This window comes from Microchirus variegatus, assembly GCF_963457635.1.
Source record: "Microchirus variegatus genome assembly, chromosome: 8".
Classification (NCBI taxonomy): Eukaryota; Metazoa; Chordata; class Actinopteri; order Pleuronectiformes; family Soleidae; genus Microchirus; species Microchirus variegatus.
In genome coordinates, this window is record NC_139809.1 from 16705091 (window position 1) to 16724561 (window position 19471).

Sequence of the window (19471 nt, forward strand, 5' to 3'; positions counted from 1 at the left end):
TGGTTTAAGTCGCTCAGGGGAAGGTTATGGTCACGATCAACAAAACCTTCTCATCATTTTGAAAGAAGACGCTTTAGCCAAGTTCACACGACATGACTTCCAGAGTCTAAGGATCGTGTTGAGTCTATAGACCGTACCTAAAAATGGACGCTGTGTTCTGTCAGCAAAAACAAGCCCGGAGAATTGCAAATTGCGATCTTTAAATTTCCACCAAAATAGGAACATAATTCTCATTCAAACTCAGCTACTTTTTGCAACTAGCTGAGTCACCCCCTGGTGGCTAACTACTACTTCAGCCCTACTTCCAGGGTTTCACTTTGTAAATACAGTCTATAGGTGCTTTACAATACACAAAACCTGAGGTTTGTTTGTTTGTTTGAGGTTCTATTTCTTATTTTTTCTTCTTCTATCTCCTAATACTTTGACTGTTGATCTTCTCCAGATTGGCTGCAGCTAATCTGGTGGACAGGCGAATGATTTGGCTGAAAATCTTGCGGTGCGTACTTGGCTTTTGGGAAGTCGGTATAAAGATTTGAGACAGAGGTTGTGTTGGGATTGTTGCCAGATTTGGGAAAGTCATTTCAGATTTGAGTCACTATGGCCGGATTATTGCTATCGGTGGACGAGGACAGATTCCGTTGAACAAAATAAGGTCAAAGTGGGATTCAATTGTTGGTTCCTAAGGAAAGTCATAGGTTGTCTTTAGAAGGTAGGTGGACAGGAGAAGGTTAAAGTTTGGGTTAGGTTAGGAAGAGTAAGGGTGTGGGACTGCAGAAGTTCATTGGGACGAGGGCATGAACAGGTTCTTCTCTCTTTTCCATCACAACACTGCTTTTTCAAACCAGTAACCCCTGATAAGATGTTTGGTTCCATGTTCTTGGTTATCTTCGTACCCATGTGAACCCATCTCCCCACCCCTCAGGAGAACACAGGGGCCACTGTAACAGGCACACACTGGTGTGATGATGAATTAAATCTCCCTTTGAACATTCCCACCACTGACGTCTATCAATAATTGGCATGTTGACACTGGTACGTAGGCCGTCCTGTTCCCCAGCTCTGTGGGCCAACGACCTACATTGTCCCAGAGTCATGTGACTTGGGCTGTATATCTACCATTGACACAGTCTGACAATACAATGCAAACAAACAACATTTATACAGATTGGCAACTTCAGGGCACCTTAAGGTGCAAGCAAAAGTCTTTTTTTTTAATATATATGTTTCAATTCCCCGCAACTCATGAGACATAGCATTACTTTTTATTGTCCAAACTGCTGACAAGAGCTGGCAAAGAATGCTGGGAGGGTTCTGAGGTTTTGCTGTTGTTGGTGTTGCTGCCGTCACTGTCAGTGATCTCCTCCTGTTTCTTCTCCACCACTGTCTCTGCAGGGTTGACGGCAGCCATCTTGTTCTCAGAGTTGTTGTTGTTGTTGGTGGTGATGGTGATGGTAGTGGTGGTGTTAGTGTTGATGGAACGATCTCCTGCGGGGTTGTGGTCGGGGCAGGACGACTCGGCCGTTCCGTTGGTGGTGGCGACAGTCGCGACAGTCATGACCGCTGAAGTGGTGGGAACATCAACCACCGAAGCGGTCTCAGACTTGGTCACGACCTCCGACTGTGGTCCGGTCCCTGTGTTAGATCCTCCCCCTGCCCCAGACCCAGCCTTAGCCGCTGCCCCTACACTGGGGCTGGTATCTGCTGCTAGGACTGTGCTGACCTCCAGGACGGGCTGGTCATTGGTGTCTCCTCCTCCTCCTCCTCCTCCTCCTCCTCCTCCTCCTCCTCCTGCAGCTGCTGCCTTTGTCTGGATGCCGTCTGTGTCTGTGACTCCATGCTGCTCTTGTTTGTCATTTCCATCAGTGTTGCTGTTTGGTGAGGAGCTCTCAGTCTTAGTTTTCTCCACAGAGTTGGTTTCTCGCTCGGCTTCAGAGCTGAGCGTACTCTCGGCTCTGTCCGGGACCCTGGCACTGATGATGTCTTTGCCTTCTGTCTCTGCCAGAGCTTGGTTGAAATTGAAGGCTTGGATGAGGCGAATGAGGTGTTTGACTTTGTCCAGGGAAAGCTGCATCTCCTTCTGACGAGCCAGGGTGGTGTTTTTGGTCTCCATGCATTTCTGATTTAAGGAGGACAATAGCGTTTGGTTAGATACAAGATGTCAGATGATATGCTTACACTTTATTTTGATAGTCCATTGTTGATTCTATATTGTGCTTTTCCATATGTTTTTTGTCAAGTAAACAACAAATCTGGGATTAGTTGACAGTAAGTTGCTCATCTGTTGACTGTTGTCACCACACTTGCATCTGATTAAAGTGGAAAAAACAGCTGAGAACAGCAGAGTAAAGGAACTGTTCTTAGTCCAAACTAGGGCTAAACAATTCATCAGAATTTTTGTGAAATCGAGAAACACAGCCTACCGCAATTTTCAATGTGCCGCAATATTTTTAAAAGCCAAAATGTGTGCGACATCGACAGCAAATCATATCACAATCACAATTCCTGTCCAAATAATGGCAATTCAAAATCGTTCATCTCTCGTCGAAACACAAGTCTGAACCAGGGCTTTACCATTCCACGCCAAACCGTATTGTACCAAATCGTACCACTTCATAAATCATGAGACAAATTTGAAGTGAGATCAGAGTCTGGAACTAGATCTTAACCCTTCTTTTACCAATGCTGGCACGCATACTCATTACCGTAACTCCTAGACCTTTTGTGATGTCCAGAAAACTCAAAAACTATGGACTTGCGATCTGTCCAGGGTGTGCGCCCATATACTTGTCATTACAGTAACCTTTGGGTCAACCACAGACGAGATTCACCAGCGCGTCACAGCTTCTCAGTACAGTAATTCTTAAATAATTGAATAACTGCCAGATATTGAAAGTTATCTTTGAAAGAGGGGCAGAAGAACTCCAGATGGCCTGATTATCATGAGGGTCATAAGAGGGTTCAACAGAACCACCTCCCCTGTCTTACTGTTATGGAGTTGCTGAGCTGTTTGACTCTCTGCTCCAGCTGCTCTCGCTCCAGTTTCAGTTCTGAACTCCACTTCATCAGCTTCTGCTTCTCCTCTTCTTTAGCTGAAACCGCGCAGAATAAAAAGGTGTTAATCTCAGCGTCAGAGAGAGAGAGAGGAAAAGACTCTTTTGTCGTCACCTTCTTTGTAAGCGATGTAGGAATGGACGATAGCCAGTGTACCAGGCCAGGGAATGGCTTCTTCTTTTTTCAGGATCTGGAGAGAAAAGCTCTTGAGTTGTCACAGAGAATGAGACTTGGAGGGGGAAAAAAAGACTTTAGGAGGACAAATTTAGCCGCCACCCTGTGGTGAGGCTGAAAAGGGACAAGCAAATGGAGTGGATGGATGTGAGATGCCAATCTTTACTGACAATGAGTGAGACAGAAGCACAAAGAAACAATACTGTATCATGTACATGCTTACAAAGGATTGAACAGTCCTGAAGGTCAGGACAGTGTGGCAGAAGCAGATTTTTACAGTCAAGTACAGATTACTGGCCCTGATTGGCCCTTCTCTGGACTGCAGTAAGCCCCTTCCCCCTGTCTCAGGTTCAGTCTCGGCCGCTGCGGTTACCTGATCTTGGCATTTTGGACAGATCCACATGCCTTTAGGAATGGTTTTCAGGGGCGGATCCAGGCAGTCCAGGTGATAAACACGAGAACACGTGTCGCACATGAGCAACTGGCCACTGCGTCTGCACACAGTGCAGAAATCCTCATGGATGTCTCCCTGTGAGGAAGGAATTGGACCAATCAGTTTCCCCGCTCAACTCAGCCCCACCCACCATCTGTGGAGAGGCAAGGCAGGGGGAGGCACCGTGATCTGGTTTGGTTTAGTTTACACTTGGCCTCTTGTTCTGATGTCTAATGGACATGGTGTGTTAATCTCTGGACACGGGGGGTGCGGAGGGAGGGGGGGGGGGATTAGGATGTGTACTGAGTAGTAGCAGTTATTAATAGATTAATAGATGCTCTGGGCTACAGGACACTGTTCACTTTGTAAGGCTGAGATCAAAGTAAAATCAAGTGATGGCTGATGGTTTTCACATGGACACAACAAACTAATGGATGTGTTTGTGGAGGTCTTTGGGTGCAAATGATTGACAGAGCTACTGGGCCAATAGGATTGTGTGTGACACGGGGAGTCCAACCCTCTGAGCTTGTCCGTCTCCCCCAATCGTTACTTACATCCCCAGAGCTGGGGCTGGGCAGGGGGAGGGGATGGACGGGGCTGGAGGGGGAGGCCGGGGTGAGGCTGCCCAGCTCCGGGACGCTGCTGTATTTGGGTGGGCGACCTGGATGAAATGAGACAGACAACAAAGACGGAAAACAAAGAAAAAAAAGAAAGATGGAGGGGGGGAAAAAAACAAAAACAAAACAGTCTGAATGACATACCTTGGAAAGGGAGTCTTCGTTGGCTAGCATGAGACAGGGGAGCGGCAAGAGGGGAGGAGGAAAAGGAGGAAGAGGAGGAGTCAAAAGCACAGACAGCAGTGTTAGTGCAGGAGATCCGGCTCCGTGCAAGCTGAAGCCGAGCACAGGTACAAACCTTCTTCTATGAAGCGCACGACAAACGGACCGGTGTCAGATGTTAACACGTCGTTACAGGCTGAAACCACAAACACGGAGGTCAACGTGTCCCCGCCATCACCCGACAAACTCGCTCTTTCGCGACTTTCCCAGAGTTTTAGATAGATAGATACTTTATTGAGTATCTATCTATCTATCTATGCTAGCAAACTAGCATATATCTAAGCTACTAATGTATATCTATCTATGCTAACTCTGCTAGCAAACTAGGACCTACCTACCTAACTACCTATCTATCTATTTTGTCTCGCAGTAAGTTTCAGAGTCAATGCACAGATGCGATTTTGGGCCGAGATTGCCTGAGTTGCATGAGTTGTCGTGGCGGCAAATGCTGTGACGGTAGTCTTGAGACATAAACGTCACTTCAGATGCATTGCTTCATAAAGTAACCCAGTGGGTGGCAGCAGAAGTCAACTGAATGTTGATTGATGCCGTTAAAGGCCGACAAAGCACTAGTTGGAGTTGAGTCTGCGAAGGACAACGTAGCGTATACTCTGTATATCGCCGTCTAAAGTAAAGGGACATGTATTTTTTGGATTATTTCACAGATTGAGGTGGAAAGCTAATGACACAAACACGAAAATGTGTTTCCAACCACGTAAATCCAAACATAGATGGAGACATGTTGAGTATGCTATAGAAGGCCACTGTAGCTCCCCGACACACCCCTCTACTAATTTCTTACACATTGGTTTATTACGCTACTTTCTGTACACACTGTATATTACATGTAGTGATCCATCATAAAGCAATACATTTTTGAAACAGACAGAGGACATGACCTCAGTGCTCGGTCGTAGCTGCAGCCCGTGGACGAAATCACTACGACTCTGCTAAAATCTGACACTCGACACTGTGAGTTAAACACAATTCCAGTTATTTGTTTTTTTGCCAGTTTAAGGAAAGTGGAGGTTGTGCAGAAATGATTCATGTTAATCCTTAAGGATTAGTGGATTACAACAGGGGGAAAAAGAGAAAGTGAAAGCTCCTGTCATACAGTTTTAGATGGGTTTTTTTAAGTGAGGTCCAGTTCGTGTTCATCATGTTGCATGTCGTGTTTATCTTGTTCCTGTTCAATTTGAAACGGTCCAATTAAAACGGCAAATGGAAACCAGAGGAATGTGTGACTTAAACAGAAAAGGACTCTAGTGCTTACAGAGAAACTTAAATCAGCGGTTGTTTGAGGTACTGGTTACAAGCGTTGACTCCACAAAAATTATAGCCACTGATCGACGTGACAGCATCAAATGTCATCTGGAATATGATGTGGTATTTACTCCAGAAGCTGTGACGTTTTCTGCACTGACGTTTCCGTCTTTAGTGAAACAAACACATTCATGTTTATATTCCTGAGCTGGTTCTGACAAACACGACGGAGGAGACAGGAAACAGGAAGAAGCAGGAGGAAGGAAGTTTGAGGAAGATTAGTCTTGTAGCATGTTATTAACACCGAGCAACACTTTCATTCTTCATTCTACTCTGTAAGTCTGTGAGTCTCCACCGGCTTCAGTGGAACTACGACACGCGTCTCTCTCTCTGTTCTACGACACCTTAGGCAGGTTCTGCTGTGGCTGGAGCTGCAGAGCCTTGTTTCATACGCACCTCTCTTCCTGGTTCCCTGGTGCAGAGGGCTGTTCAGGTAACTCACTGCACTCTTTTTCCTCTGGAAGAAAAGCAGAAGGACATGGAGTTAGATTTGTGTCGACATTGTCAAACAACACTCAGCAATATGAATTTCGTCACTAGAAATTATTGTATTTTATTTAATGCCAGGCACGTTACCGTGCTAACAACGGTTAACGGCGTCAACGCTAACGCGTGTTAACTCATGGCATATTCCGCTCGTGTGGCGTCATGTTTACGTGCAGCATTCCAGGCACCGTTTACCAGTTAGCTCTGCTAGCTGCGTCAGCTCCTTTTAGCGTCGTTAGCGCGCCTACAGTGGAACTGGAGCGGTCTGTTTATTAAACGAAAAGAGCAGTGCTACAAACAACCAGCGTACCTGTGTACTGCGTATGTGTGCCTGTTTTTAAAGTTTAGCGTTACTTTAGAGACTAATTTTAACAATACGGAGTCACGTAAACATGATGTCACAGGCATATTTTTCCGGTCAGTCGTTATCGAAATGCCATTAACGTGCCGAGCACTTATTTTATTTGTTTGAAAATACACTTTTTGTTGAACAATGAAAGGAGTTCCACTTGTTCCGACTCTTTTGCTTTGTGTTCTCTGCGCTAACTCTGGCTTTTAGTTTGTGATTCTGACCTTGGGCGGGGCTTAGGAAGCTACCTGCTGACACTGGCTTGGAGTGACTGACCATTTACATTTAAGCATTTTATCCAAAGCGATTTACAAAAGAACAATAAGCTATATAGAACAAGTTTTGGAAAGGACTAGATAAGAACAGTGGACTGACAGAGGGTGAGAGTGCAGTGGATCCAAGTGCAGAAGGAGATTGGGCAGGGCAGGAGGTAAAGGTAAGTGCTCGGACAGAAGATGCTCTTGGAAGAGCTTCAAAATAAAGATTTACACTCAATCTGAACTCAGACATGTTTACTCCAAGTTTGACGTTCTCGTTGTAATATGGTGTTTGTACCTCGGGTTCGAACACTGCTCCGCTGTACACCGGGTTGGCTGTCGTTCGTCTCTTTCGCTCCTGTCTTTTGCTCTGAATCTCTGCAAAAATAAAATGTTGAAGAAGAGAAGTGATAGTGTTTGTGTGTGTGTGTGTGTGTGTGTTATTTAAACACTCACCCTCCAGGTGGTCGTGTGTTACGAGACCCAGAGACACCATGAAGGCCAGTTTCTACAGGAGGGGGGGAACAAAAGAAATGTGAAAAGTGATGAGTCATCAGACGTGTGCAGATGAAGTGAACACACCACGTCGTGTCACTTCCTACCTCTGGGTTCTCCTCCTTCTTGGGTCTGGGAGCAGGCGATAACGGAGGAGTGGAGGCGGCGATGGTGGTGGTGGAGGAGGACGGGAGGCTGACCACGACCTTCTGCTCGGCTCCGCCTCCCAATTTAACAGTCTGCTGAGGAAGAGGAGCAAAGGAAATTGACTTTGAGCACCATTAAAAGCTAACGATATAAATAAAATGTCTTATTAGAGTGCCTGGGTTAGAGCAGGCACTCTAATATCACATCTATTGTTATTCCTCCGCATTTCTTCTTCTTCCCCAAGTTTTGGCAAAAATCTAAAAAAAACGAAGCGAAAACTTCAAAACCACATACACATGAATGTCAGACATTCGAAAAAACGGCGTTTAACGCATGACGTCGTGTTTACGTGACTCCGGATTGTTAAAATGAGTCTCTTAAGTAACGATCAAACTTTAAAAACAGAGGCACACATATGCAGTACAAAGGTACGCTGGTTATTTGTAGCGCTGCTCTAGACCGCTCCAGTTCCACTGTAGGCGCGCTAACGGCGCTAAAAGGATGCAGCTAACGGAGCTAACTGGTAAACAGTGCCTGGACTCCGGTGTCGTGGCACGTAAACATGACGTCATTCCCGTCAGTCGTCATGGAAACGTGTTGTGCGTTAACACACGTTAACCTATTTCACAGCACTAGTTTTCAGATTTTATAATGAGTGCGTATTACGAGTGACACATTTAGCTGAGGTTCATGAAAATAATCACAAAAATCTCTAAACAACTCTTGTGAGTCAGTTTTAACCGTTGATTCCACAAAAACACGACTAAAAAACTACCACACCTTATTTTCTCGTTATTCAGATTATTACCAGTATCAGTATCAATAAAAGTCCTTACCTTGGGCCCAGTGGTCAGGCTGCTGATCTGGATGGGCTGCACAGCAATGGGGATGGGTAACTGGGCTGGGCTGGCGAGGCGAGCCGGCGTGGCAGAGACGGGTGTGGTGATGACGATGCCCGCGAGCGGGGTGGCGCCCGTTTTGGCGCAGGGCTGGCCGTTCACGATGCGGACCTGGTGGATGGGCGCCGCAGATGGCAGCGAGGACGACAGCTTGGTGGCCAACATGACGGGTCTCTGGAACAGCTGGGGGGCCGCCATCATGGGCGGGGGAGGGGCCGGAGCGATGGGGATGTTGGTGGGCGTGGCCAGTTTGGGCCGGACCTGGCAACGAGAGCGAAGGCGATGAGGGAGCGGCAACGGCACACGAGTCGACACGGCTGAAGAACGCCACTGTGAAGCTCTGCCTCAGCCGGTCTAACACTGAAGTTATACTGATGTTAAAGGTGCCATATGTAAGAATGTGGCCAAAAACGGTTACTATATTCAAATTCAAAATACCGAGGTCTTTTAGGTTTCGTTTTTTTTGACGTAACTGGCAACCCGTGGTTGCTCGGCAGCTGAGACTCTACTGACTGCAAAGATTGGTAGACGGCGGTAGGTGGCACCACATGCCAAAACATGATTTCAAAACATAAACATGATTTGCAGTCTGCAAAATAATGCAAATATTTTGTCTGTACTGTTGTTGTTGGTGAGTTCAGTTTGTTATATGAACATTATTCCGGAGTCTCTGTGACATATTAGGAGGATTTTATGGCCAGTTGCTTCAGATTTATTACATAATGCACCTTTAATACTTCTCTCTTCATGGTTTCACAGCCAAAACTTATCACAATATCGATATATATGATGATAAATATTAAATGAATATTTGTGTAAGATCTGGGAGATATGTTTGTGGATATAAAGGTGCACACAGTTTGTTTCTCTGGATGTTTGTGCTTCTCAAAGAGTGAGAGTGACAATAAAATAAAATGACCTGTTTCACAAGACGTTAAAATACACTCATAATTACCGTTCATTTCAGATATTTAATGTTTAAAGGAAAGACTTTTTTTTTTCTTTTACAAATTCTGTGACAACACAATTGATAGACTACTGTACACTGAGGTCAAACACTGCCCCCTACAGGTCAAAGTCCTGAGTCACAGTTCTCCTGCCCCTCAAAGTCTGACTGTTGAATTAAGATCTAATCTGGCAATTTATTTTACACATATCTGATGTAAAATAAAGATATCTAAAATATATTTTATGTTTGAACACAGTTGTAGAAGTAATAGTAGTTGAATTTTGTGATTCTTTTTGGTACCAGGTTATTTGTTATGTGATTTTTTTGTGAGTAAATGTGTGTCATCCTGAGAGGACCTTCGTTAAACGTCACTAACATGGAATTGTGATTTTAATTTGTACAGTAGTTTAACAACAATATGTACGCTTCTCTTTAATCCACACAGAAAAAATAATATGAGGAATCAGCTGAAAAATATCTAATTAAATCATGAATATATCTTATTTTTGTGAGTTTATTTTATTTATTTCTTCTTTTTTCTTCTTTCTTGTGTTGTTTTAATAAAGTTTTACAAAAAAGCTCCAAATCCACACTTCACAGGATGCAGACGCTCAACTGGGACACGGCTATGAGGGAGGACACCGTGTGAGCGCCCTCTGCTGAATCCTACGAGATACTACTTCATATTCTTTACAGTTTGAATGTGAACTTTACATCCCACGTACGCATTAGTATCGAATTCCAAAATAAAAAGTGAGAGTCCTGCTGCTCACCCGAGCTAACGCGGTTTGCTTCATATTATTATTAGCAGCTGCTCACTATGACAAACATGTGAGTGTCCAGAGCTTTCAGTGGCATCGCTCAGATCAGGCAGACGACACCAACATTTGTCCACTGAAGGGGTTAAAACACACCAACAGCCAGGAACACAAAATACCAAGAAGCTGCAGGAAAACAAGCTCCACACACACACACACACACACACGCACACACACACGCACACACACACGCACACACACACACGCACACACACACACACACAGGCAGGAAACACCGTCAATAAAAAAACCTGTTGGAAAATAAAAACCAAAAAACAACAGCACAACAAGAGGAGAGAGATGTGAAGAGAGCAAACGACAGAGCAAACAATGTTTTAGTGCCACGGAGCAAGGCATGAGCGTTTGCTTTGGTGCACTCCTGCCCTCTGCTGGAGGGTGAGTGAGTCACCTCAGGTGGGCCACACACACAGATCTGGGAGGGGGGGGGTAGGGGTTTGTAGGCGGGTCTTACAGGAGACGCACCTGTGGCTGAAAGGTGGGCCGAGGCGTCAGTCTAGGAGGAGGGACAAACTGAGGAACTTTGATTGGCTGGGCGGTGGAGGCGGTGGTGTTGGTGGTGGTGGCCTGCACCGGAGACAAAACCACAGCAGGTTGTGGATCTGTGCTGCTCATGTTTGACTGACAGGTCCCATTTCCACTCTCATCAGCCAATAGCAAGACATGAGCGGAGAAAGTGACGCAGCTTTAGCACAGACGGTGCCCCCTGCTCAACTTCCTCTAAATGTGAAGACTCGTCACGCGCAAAGGTGCTCAAATCTGCATTTTTTGGTATTTTGTCTGTGACGCGACGCAATAAGCGGCCATGTTGGCAGTCAAAAGATGCGACAAAAATGAACAGAAGCAGTGCTGGATTCAAGCCGTCAAAGTTCACCGTCACAAAACTGGACAGGTGTGCTTTTTACGAGTTTGTTTACGAACAGCTGGATCCAGACCTGGTATCATTTTGCGTTTACATTCGCCCTTTAATCAAGCTAAGGCCTTAGTCCGACTTTGACAGGCAATCGGACAACTTGCAGATTTCGAATAGAATAGTATAGTATAGTAGTATACATGGAGGAGGAGATGTCTGACTGCGCCTCCATAGGTGGCGCTGTATTCGCTCTATAAGCTAGTGAGTATTTAGTTTCCTGTTGACCTTTACGGAGTCTGAAGAAAGAAGCCGTATGAGTTTGTCTCCTACTTCCTCGTCAAAGACCGGGGAGGACATTTTGGCGCATGAGCAGAACCACTAGTCCGACTCCAGTCCGACTAAGCATATACATGCAGGAGTAATCGGACTATGAATCGCATTATCCAGGTACCTTAGTCCCACTAAGACTTTTAACATTCTGTGCATGATAAACGCACACAAAGAAAGTTTACAAGAGCCTGGACTGGACGTGTGGTCGTAGAAAGTACTACACCAACAACAGCTTGCAACATGAAAAACTGGGTTCTGCAACTTTTTAGACGGCGTATTTGTCTCAGAACGCCACTTAGACATTGTTATGAAGGGAAGTCGCGCTGGTGCCACACATAAAGCGTCCCCCCCTGGAATATTCTGGGGACAGAATGTTTTGACCTCTTGGGGAAAAAACAAACATTTTGACCAGTTCTGGGATATTCTGCATTGAACACTTGATTCCATACTCTGTGAACGCATTAGCATGTGATTCTATTGGCTGAACGGTTAATACCCTCCAGGTGCAGCAGCTCCACCCATAAATAAATGAATCCATTCATCCCTGGATTCGTCACTGGTTTTCTGAAGATGAACCGGAGCAGAGGGAACAGACCCACAGGACTGTGGCTCCTGGTGCTGGTGCCACCACTCACACCACACCACCGCGGTCAACGCGCTCGTCTGCACATCACAACACTGATCACACAGTTACACCAGAGGAAGGCGATGATGACATGTGACCTGACCTGACCAGTGTCGGTCGGTCGGCCGTTTGGCGGCGGGAGATGCGCGGACTTACCACCATGGCATTCTTGGTCACCAGCCGCACGGGCTCCGAGCTCTGGTTGGTCAGCTTGCCGGCCACCTGCAGGTTGATGGGGGTGTTCTGCAAGTCGGGTTTGGTGATAGCTGTGGTTACCATAGTGACCATGGGCGGGCGCTGCGGCAGGACGGCGCCGGGCAGGGCGGGCGTGGCGGCAGCTTTCAGCACCAGAGGTAGAGTCTTTGTGGTGAGGACCGGCGTCACCGTCAGCGTCTGTGCCAAGGATATTTTTAATTAAAAAAAACAAAATCTATATATATATTTATATATATAAATAAAACAAAAATTCTATATAAACTAGAAAATGTGTGCGTCTGACCTGCTGCAGTCCTCCAGTTATCATCTGGTGGCTCTGCAGCAGGTTGGCTGGCTTGATGTCGCCCCCTGCTGGTGGAGTTTGGAGCTGCAGCTGCAGCTTGGCCTCTGGCTCCTGCTTCACCAGCAGCTCCTTCCTCAGCTGCTCCACCACCTTTTTCTGGCGACGACGAGAGAAAACAAAAGGAGGATCAACCTGTGTGATTTTAGTTTTTCTTCCTTTTCTTTAGAAAAGTATGGACAGTATAATACATTTTTTACATGAGAGTGAGGTTGTACAATGAGTCCAACAGTGAAGTAACGACACAAACCGTCTTCAGATATTACTGAACTTTAAAAGTCTCCATATGTCATGTTACTACTTTGTCCAGGGGGCGCTCACGACACAGTCAGTGCCTCATAAGTGTGTGAGTGAGTCAGTGAATGAGTGAGTGAATGAATGAGTGAGTGAGTGAATGAGTGGGTGAGTGAATGAGTAAGTGAGTGAGTCAGTGAATGAGTGAGTGAATGAATGAGTGAGTGAATGGGTGAGTGAATGAGTGAGTCAGTGAAAGAATGAATGAATGAATGAGTGAGTCTGAGTGTCAGTCTGAGTGAGTGAATGGATGAATGAATGAGTGAGTGAGTGAATGAGTGAGTCTGAGTGAGTCAGTGAATGAGTGAGTCAGTCAGTGAATGAGTGAGTCAGTGAAGAGTGAGTCAGTGAATGAGTGAGTGAGTGAATGACTAAATGAGTGAATGAGTGAGTCCGTCTGTGAGTGAGTGAATGAGTGAGTCTGTGAGTGAGTGAAAGATTGAGTGAGTGAGTCAGTGAATGAGTGAGTCAGTGAAGAGTGAGTCAGTGAATGAGTGAGTGAGTGAATGACTAAATGAGTAAGTGAGTGAGTAGGTGAGTGGGTGAATGAATGCGTGAGTGAATGAGTGAGTCTGAGTGAGTCAGTGAATGAGTCAGTCAGTCAGTGAATGAGTGAGTGAGTGAGTCAGTGAATGAGTGAGTCAGTGAAGAGTGAGTCAGTGAATGAGTGAGGGAGTGAATGACTAAATGAGTGAATGAGTGAGTCCGTCTGTGAGTGAGTCTGTGAGTGAATGATTGAGTGAGTGAGTCAGTGAATGAGTGAGTGAGTCTGTGAGTGAGTGGTCTTTACATTTACAACCACACATACTCATCAGTGCACCTTCTGAAAATGTCAATAATCAATAATCGACACAATCAGCTGATCAACATCACAATAGACTCAAAACAGGACTGGAGATAATAACACACACACACGCGCACACACACACACACAGCCGACACTGACGTATGAATCAAAAGATAAATCCCATCTGTTGCTTAGCAACCCTTGAGTGTGGAGCTGCAGCGGCACAGTCAAAGCAGAGCTGCAGTCAGAGAACTTCAGGGACCTTTAAAGGATCAGTTCACACAAACCACAGTCAGAGCAGAGCTGCTGTTTGACTCGTCTAACGTTTGACTCGTCAAGAAAAACGTGCTCAGCACAGTTGTTGATTTTCTTAAAAAGTGGCCAGAAGAGTGATTAGTGAGGTCACAGTGACCTTCACCAGTTTCAACCTGTGAATCTAAGTCTGTAAAAAATCAATCTGTACAAACACGACCAAACCTGGATCTGGGTTTAGTGTGAAATATCTTCTCAGATCCTCATCAACTGCATTTAACAACACAGCTCGACTCATTTACTATAGTACCTCATCAATGTGGGCGGAGTCATCACAGCACGGCTGCGAGAAACTGTTGTGTCTTTTAAAGCAGTCGTTTTGGATGTAAGTGAATCATTCAAAAGATCTGTTGACAAAATGGTTCAGTACTTCCTGCATGGGCGGAGCCATAGTCACTGAACTGAATACCAGTTCAGTGACCACTGAACGTGGGCGTGTTGGGCTCACGATCAAAGGCTTTCAGCATCGCTGTCGCTAAATAAATGTTGTTTTAGACATTTCCTTTGTAGTAGAAATATAAGTAGATTTGGGAATTTTAAGTATATTTTGGGATTCTAAGTATATTTTGGAACTGTAAGTAGATTTGGAAATGAAAAGTTTGTTTTGGAATTTTAAGTAGATTTTGGAATTATCAGTATATTTTGGAGCTATAAATAGATTTTGGAACTATACATATCTTTTGGATAATAAATTGATTTTGGTATTATAAATAGATTTTGAAATTATAAGTATATTTTGGAATTTTAAGTAGATTTTGGGATTATAAGTATATTTTTGGAATTAGAAGTATATTTTGGAACTATAAGTATATTTTGGGATTATAAATAGATTTTGGGATTATAAATAGATTTTGAAATTATAAGTATATTTTGGAATTTTAAGTAGATTTTGGGATTATAAGTATATTTTTGGAATTAGAAGTATATTTTGGAACTATAAGTATATTTTGGAACTATAAGTATATTTTGGGATTATAAATAGATTTTGGAACTGAGTAGTTCAAGGGGGGAATTTAACGCAAATCTACTGAACTGCACCACTTCAGAAATTCCAAACTATCCCTTTAAATTCTATTTGGGCTGCAGTGACGGGAAAGATCAATGAAAAATAATCTGAGCAAACACACACACGTCCACACAGCTGTCGTTTCTAGGACCAAAGTGTTACCTCTCACCATAACCTTAAAGCTCTAAACTCAGAAATGAGGTTTTGCCTCATTAGGACCAGGTTTTTGTTCTCTTTGAGGACTACTGGTCCTGACAAGGTCAGTGTTTAAGGTCCTGAAGAGGCAACATATACAGGAACAACCACACACAGACACAGCAGATATAAATAGACAAAGAGCAGTTAAAAATAACAGAGGAATCAAAGAGTCTTCAGACTTTCACATTTTCATTCATCATCATCATCATATACACCAGACATCACACAACTGCTCCGATTGTCCCGACTGACCCTGAACGTCACGGAGACAAATCAAGTATTTTGATCCATTTTAAACGGCAAAAATAATCCCTGACGTGATGGACCGATGGTCCAAATATTTACTTGTGTGTGTGTGTCTGTGTGTGTGGTTCGTGTCGTCGTACCTGTTTCTCGCTCAGCGCTGTGATCTTTGCTTGAAGTTCGTGCAGCTGCTTCTTCAGATCTGCGTTCTGAAACACAGAGTCACTGTTGTCAGCACGTTTCCATGCAGTCGAGAGTCAAGAGTTCCACGAAAAACAAACATCAGACGATCGATCGCCTGCTCAACTCTTGTGGGACTGATAAAAGGACTCATTTAGTGTATTAATGTAATTTATATTCTGAAGTTTCTGAAAGATACCCAATCCCCAAAATCTCCTCTCTGCAATCATCTGGTACAGAGTCTTGACTGGATCGTCTAATCTGTGCTCTCTCAGGATTAGGAAGCAGAAAGTTTCTTGTGTGTGTGTTTTTAAAATCAAGTCAATCCTCTAAGTGTGGGGAGAGGCTTTACATGAGAGACAGACGCTGCTTTACCTGAGGATCCTGCTTCATCTGAGCAACCAGTTTCTGTGGAGGAGGAAGAAAGAAAAGAAAAAAGATGAATACAGACACCACTGACACCTGCTGGTCACCACTGAGAACTACAACTGAGATGACTGCACCTGTTCAGTCAGGAGGAACAGGAACAACAACGATTTATTTGGAAATCAGGAGGATTCACAGTGTTTTCTCGGTCCATGGTTCTCAAACTGTGGTACGTGTACCTCCAGTGGTACGCAAGCTTCCTACCACTGTATTTTAACGTTTTTACTGAGAGAGAGAGAACCATGGCTCACTCGTATAAATCAGACTGAATGGTCTGTGTTTCTTTGATGAAGCTCACCTGATGGATCTGGATCTCCACCTTCAGAGCCTCCTGTAACGTCTGTAATTCCATCATGGATCCAGTCAGTCTGTCAGCCGATCGATCAGCCTGGACCACACACACACACACACACACAGTCAAGGTCTTAATGCTCATTAACAGTCATTAAAGCTACAGTATGTAACCTTTGCTCATGATTTTTATTTGTTGATTTTTTTCCCCCCCAAACAAGAGGAGCCATCCTCTGTTCGTGACAATCTCACTGTGGTTAGCCTAGCCTAGCAGTTAAGACGTTAACACCACACAACAAAACAAACATACAATAAATTATTCTACACAAAATAATTTAATTATTGTCTCTCTTTGTTTAATGTAACATTAGATATAGTTTCTTCAGCTGTTCTGTGGAGATTATTCCATAAACTCACGAACGTCTCGCGTCCTTTTAAATCAAAATAACTTTTTCCATTTTATTTGTTCTTTTACACGCACATATATGTTATAATCTACTAATTCATGAGATTTTAACTGAAGCATCTCTGTACTTTTATTTATAGCGAGTTCTGTAAATCCTTTACGTTGTTTAGGACGGCAAATTTGTTTCCCCACATAACTTATATACAAAACTACGGCAGTAGTTTGCTCTGGGTGAATCTGGACTTTTCATTTTTTTATTCTTTTGAATTAACAGACATTGTACAGTACAACTGGTTTACAGTACACTCTCAGATATCAATGCATACAGTATTTGTACAGATACTTATGTCTCTGAGGTGTGCTTTCAAACACGTGTACACAGATATGGTGATCTGGGTGTTTTATTTTGAAAACCGGTTTATGTCGATGTGCTTAAAAATCATCTTGACTGCAGGCTTTTTATCATAAATCCCCTTGTAATCCAGGCCTTAAAATTCAGTGTCAGATAGTTTGACTACAGACAAACAAGTGTCAGATAACCTCTAAATAAAGTAAGAATTAAATATTCCCTGAGTATCGTAACGACTGCTCGTAGAGCTGAACGACAACGAGCGCTCCCACAGACCCACCTCCGTTTTTAAATATGCTTATGTTTTCTCTCCTGCTTGTGTTTTTTTGCTTTGTTATAAATAAAGTTTGTTTGGTTTATTTTTTTACCTTAACAGCGTGTCCAGTAGGAAAACCATCCAACTGAAGCATTAAAGTGCCGCTGGAAAGAAAACAAAAACACTTTGGTTTAGTCCAGGGTTATTTATATACTTTAGAACTCACACAACAAAAGGACAAATACAAACTTTTACCACATTAACTTCATCACAACCACGTGATCATGTCATTTATATTTTTATTATTATTCATTTGCTTTACAGTCAAAATAACTTTAAACGTTTACAGTAATGTAGAACTACGATGTTAGTTAAATTCAAATGTATTCATCATTGTTCTTTTGAAAAAATAAATTTTTAAATAAATGTTTGTTTTTTAATAACTGTTACTTTTAACTCAATGTCAAATTTTCATTAAAAGAGTCAGTCACAGCAGACATCAAATTAGAATATATAGTTTTTAAGGACTCACCACCTGGCTGTGGGACTGGACTCCACCCCTCTGTGCTGCCCTGAAAGACATAACAAACACACACACTCATTTGTTACTGTGCTACTGCAACTACGTGAAATACTGTGCTACTGCAAATACATGAAGTACTGTTTTTTGCTACTACAACTACATAAAGAACTGTTTTTGCTACTACAACTACATGAAGTACTGTGCTAATGCAACTACATAAAGTACTGTTTTTTGCTACTACAACTACATGAGGTAATGTTACTGTGCTACTGCAACTACATGAAGTACTGTTACTGCAACTTCATGAAATAATGTGCTACAGCAACTTCATGAAGTACTGTTACTGTGTTATTTCAACTTCATAAAGTACTGTTACTGTGCTACTACAACTACATGAAGTACTGTTACTGCAACTTCATGAAGTACTGTGCTACAGCAACTTCATGAAGTACTGTTACTGTGTTACGGCAAATTCATGAAGTACAGTTAATGTGCTACTGCAACTTCATGAAGTACTGTGCTACTGCAACTTCATGAAGTACTGTTACTGTGCTACTACAACTACATGAAGTACTGTTACTGCAACTTCATGAAGTACTGTAACTGTGTTACAGCAACTTCATGAAGTACTGTTACTGTGTTACAGCAACTTCATGAAGTACTGTTACTGTGTTACTACAACTTCATGAAGTACTGTTACTGTGCTACTGCAACTTCATGAAGTACTGTGACTGTGCTACTACAACTACATGAAGTACTGTTACTGCAACTTCATGAAGTACTGTTACTGTGTTACTGCAACTTCATGAAGTACTGTTACTGTGTTACTACAACTTCATGAAGTACTGTTACTGTGTTACTGCAACTTCATGAAGTACTGTTACTGTGCTACTGCAACTTCATGAAGTACTGTCACTGTGCAACTGGGTACTTAAACTGTACATTTTACTGTGTGTGTGATAATACTGTGAAGTATCCGTTATCTACAGCTACACTGCAGTAATTGTACTCCACTCCACTAACACTTTTCTGTAGTTACTGTAAACATGGTAATTTATAGTGACTGCAGTTTGGTGATAACAAACTACATCTTGAACAAATACACTTGACCTTTGACCTTTGACCAGCACGCTTTGAAGTAACCACTACCAGAGTGGGGGATCACATCAGATCTGAACATTTGAATATAGAGTACCTCAAAACGGCTGCACTACCATGGTAATGCGCTTCAGCGTACAAGTATCACAACAGGTACGAGAACCCTGAAAAATGCACTTCCAGAGTCTATCATCTCCACTGCAACTATTACTACTACAACAATCAACTCCTCTACTAGAACAAATATTATTACTACTACTTCTACTACCAACACCAGCAGCAGCACAAGTGTGTGAAGCCGTCTGTTTGCAGTAATTGCTCTCCAGAACAACTCCACTACAGACACTAATACCACAAATAACTCCACAAACAATCACACAATACTTCCTTCCACTATTACTACTTCTACTGACTTTACTACAATTAAATATACTACTACAAAAAAATAGCAAAGGGAACTCAACAACTATTAAAACGCAAATAACTACAATACTGTAATT

General features: G+C 43.2%; 1 protein-coding gene across 1 annotated transcript; it reads right to left on the reverse strand.

The window, feature by feature from the left end:
• Positions 1-1255: 1255 nt before the first annotated feature.
• On the reverse strand, positions 1256-16415 carry phf21ab (PHD finger protein 21Ab; the record flags this gene model as incomplete). The annotated part of the gene is made up of 16 exons (XM_083894229.1): positions 16347-16415; positions 15998-16030; positions 15586-15651; positions 12546-12701; positions 12203-12439; positions 10704-10805; positions 8391-8714; positions 7515-7646; positions 7369-7420; positions 7211-7290; positions 6217-6277; positions 4213-4319; positions 3599-3754; positions 3166-3241; positions 2986-3089; positions 1256-2116 (listed from the first exon to the last, which is right to left on the reverse strand). Exons 1-16 carry the CDS (start codon positions 16401-16403, stop codon positions 1256-1258), a joined length of 2604 nt encoding a protein of 867 aa, XP_083750355.1. The 5' UTR covers positions 16404-16415.
• Positions 16416-19471: the final 3056 nt, after the last annotated feature.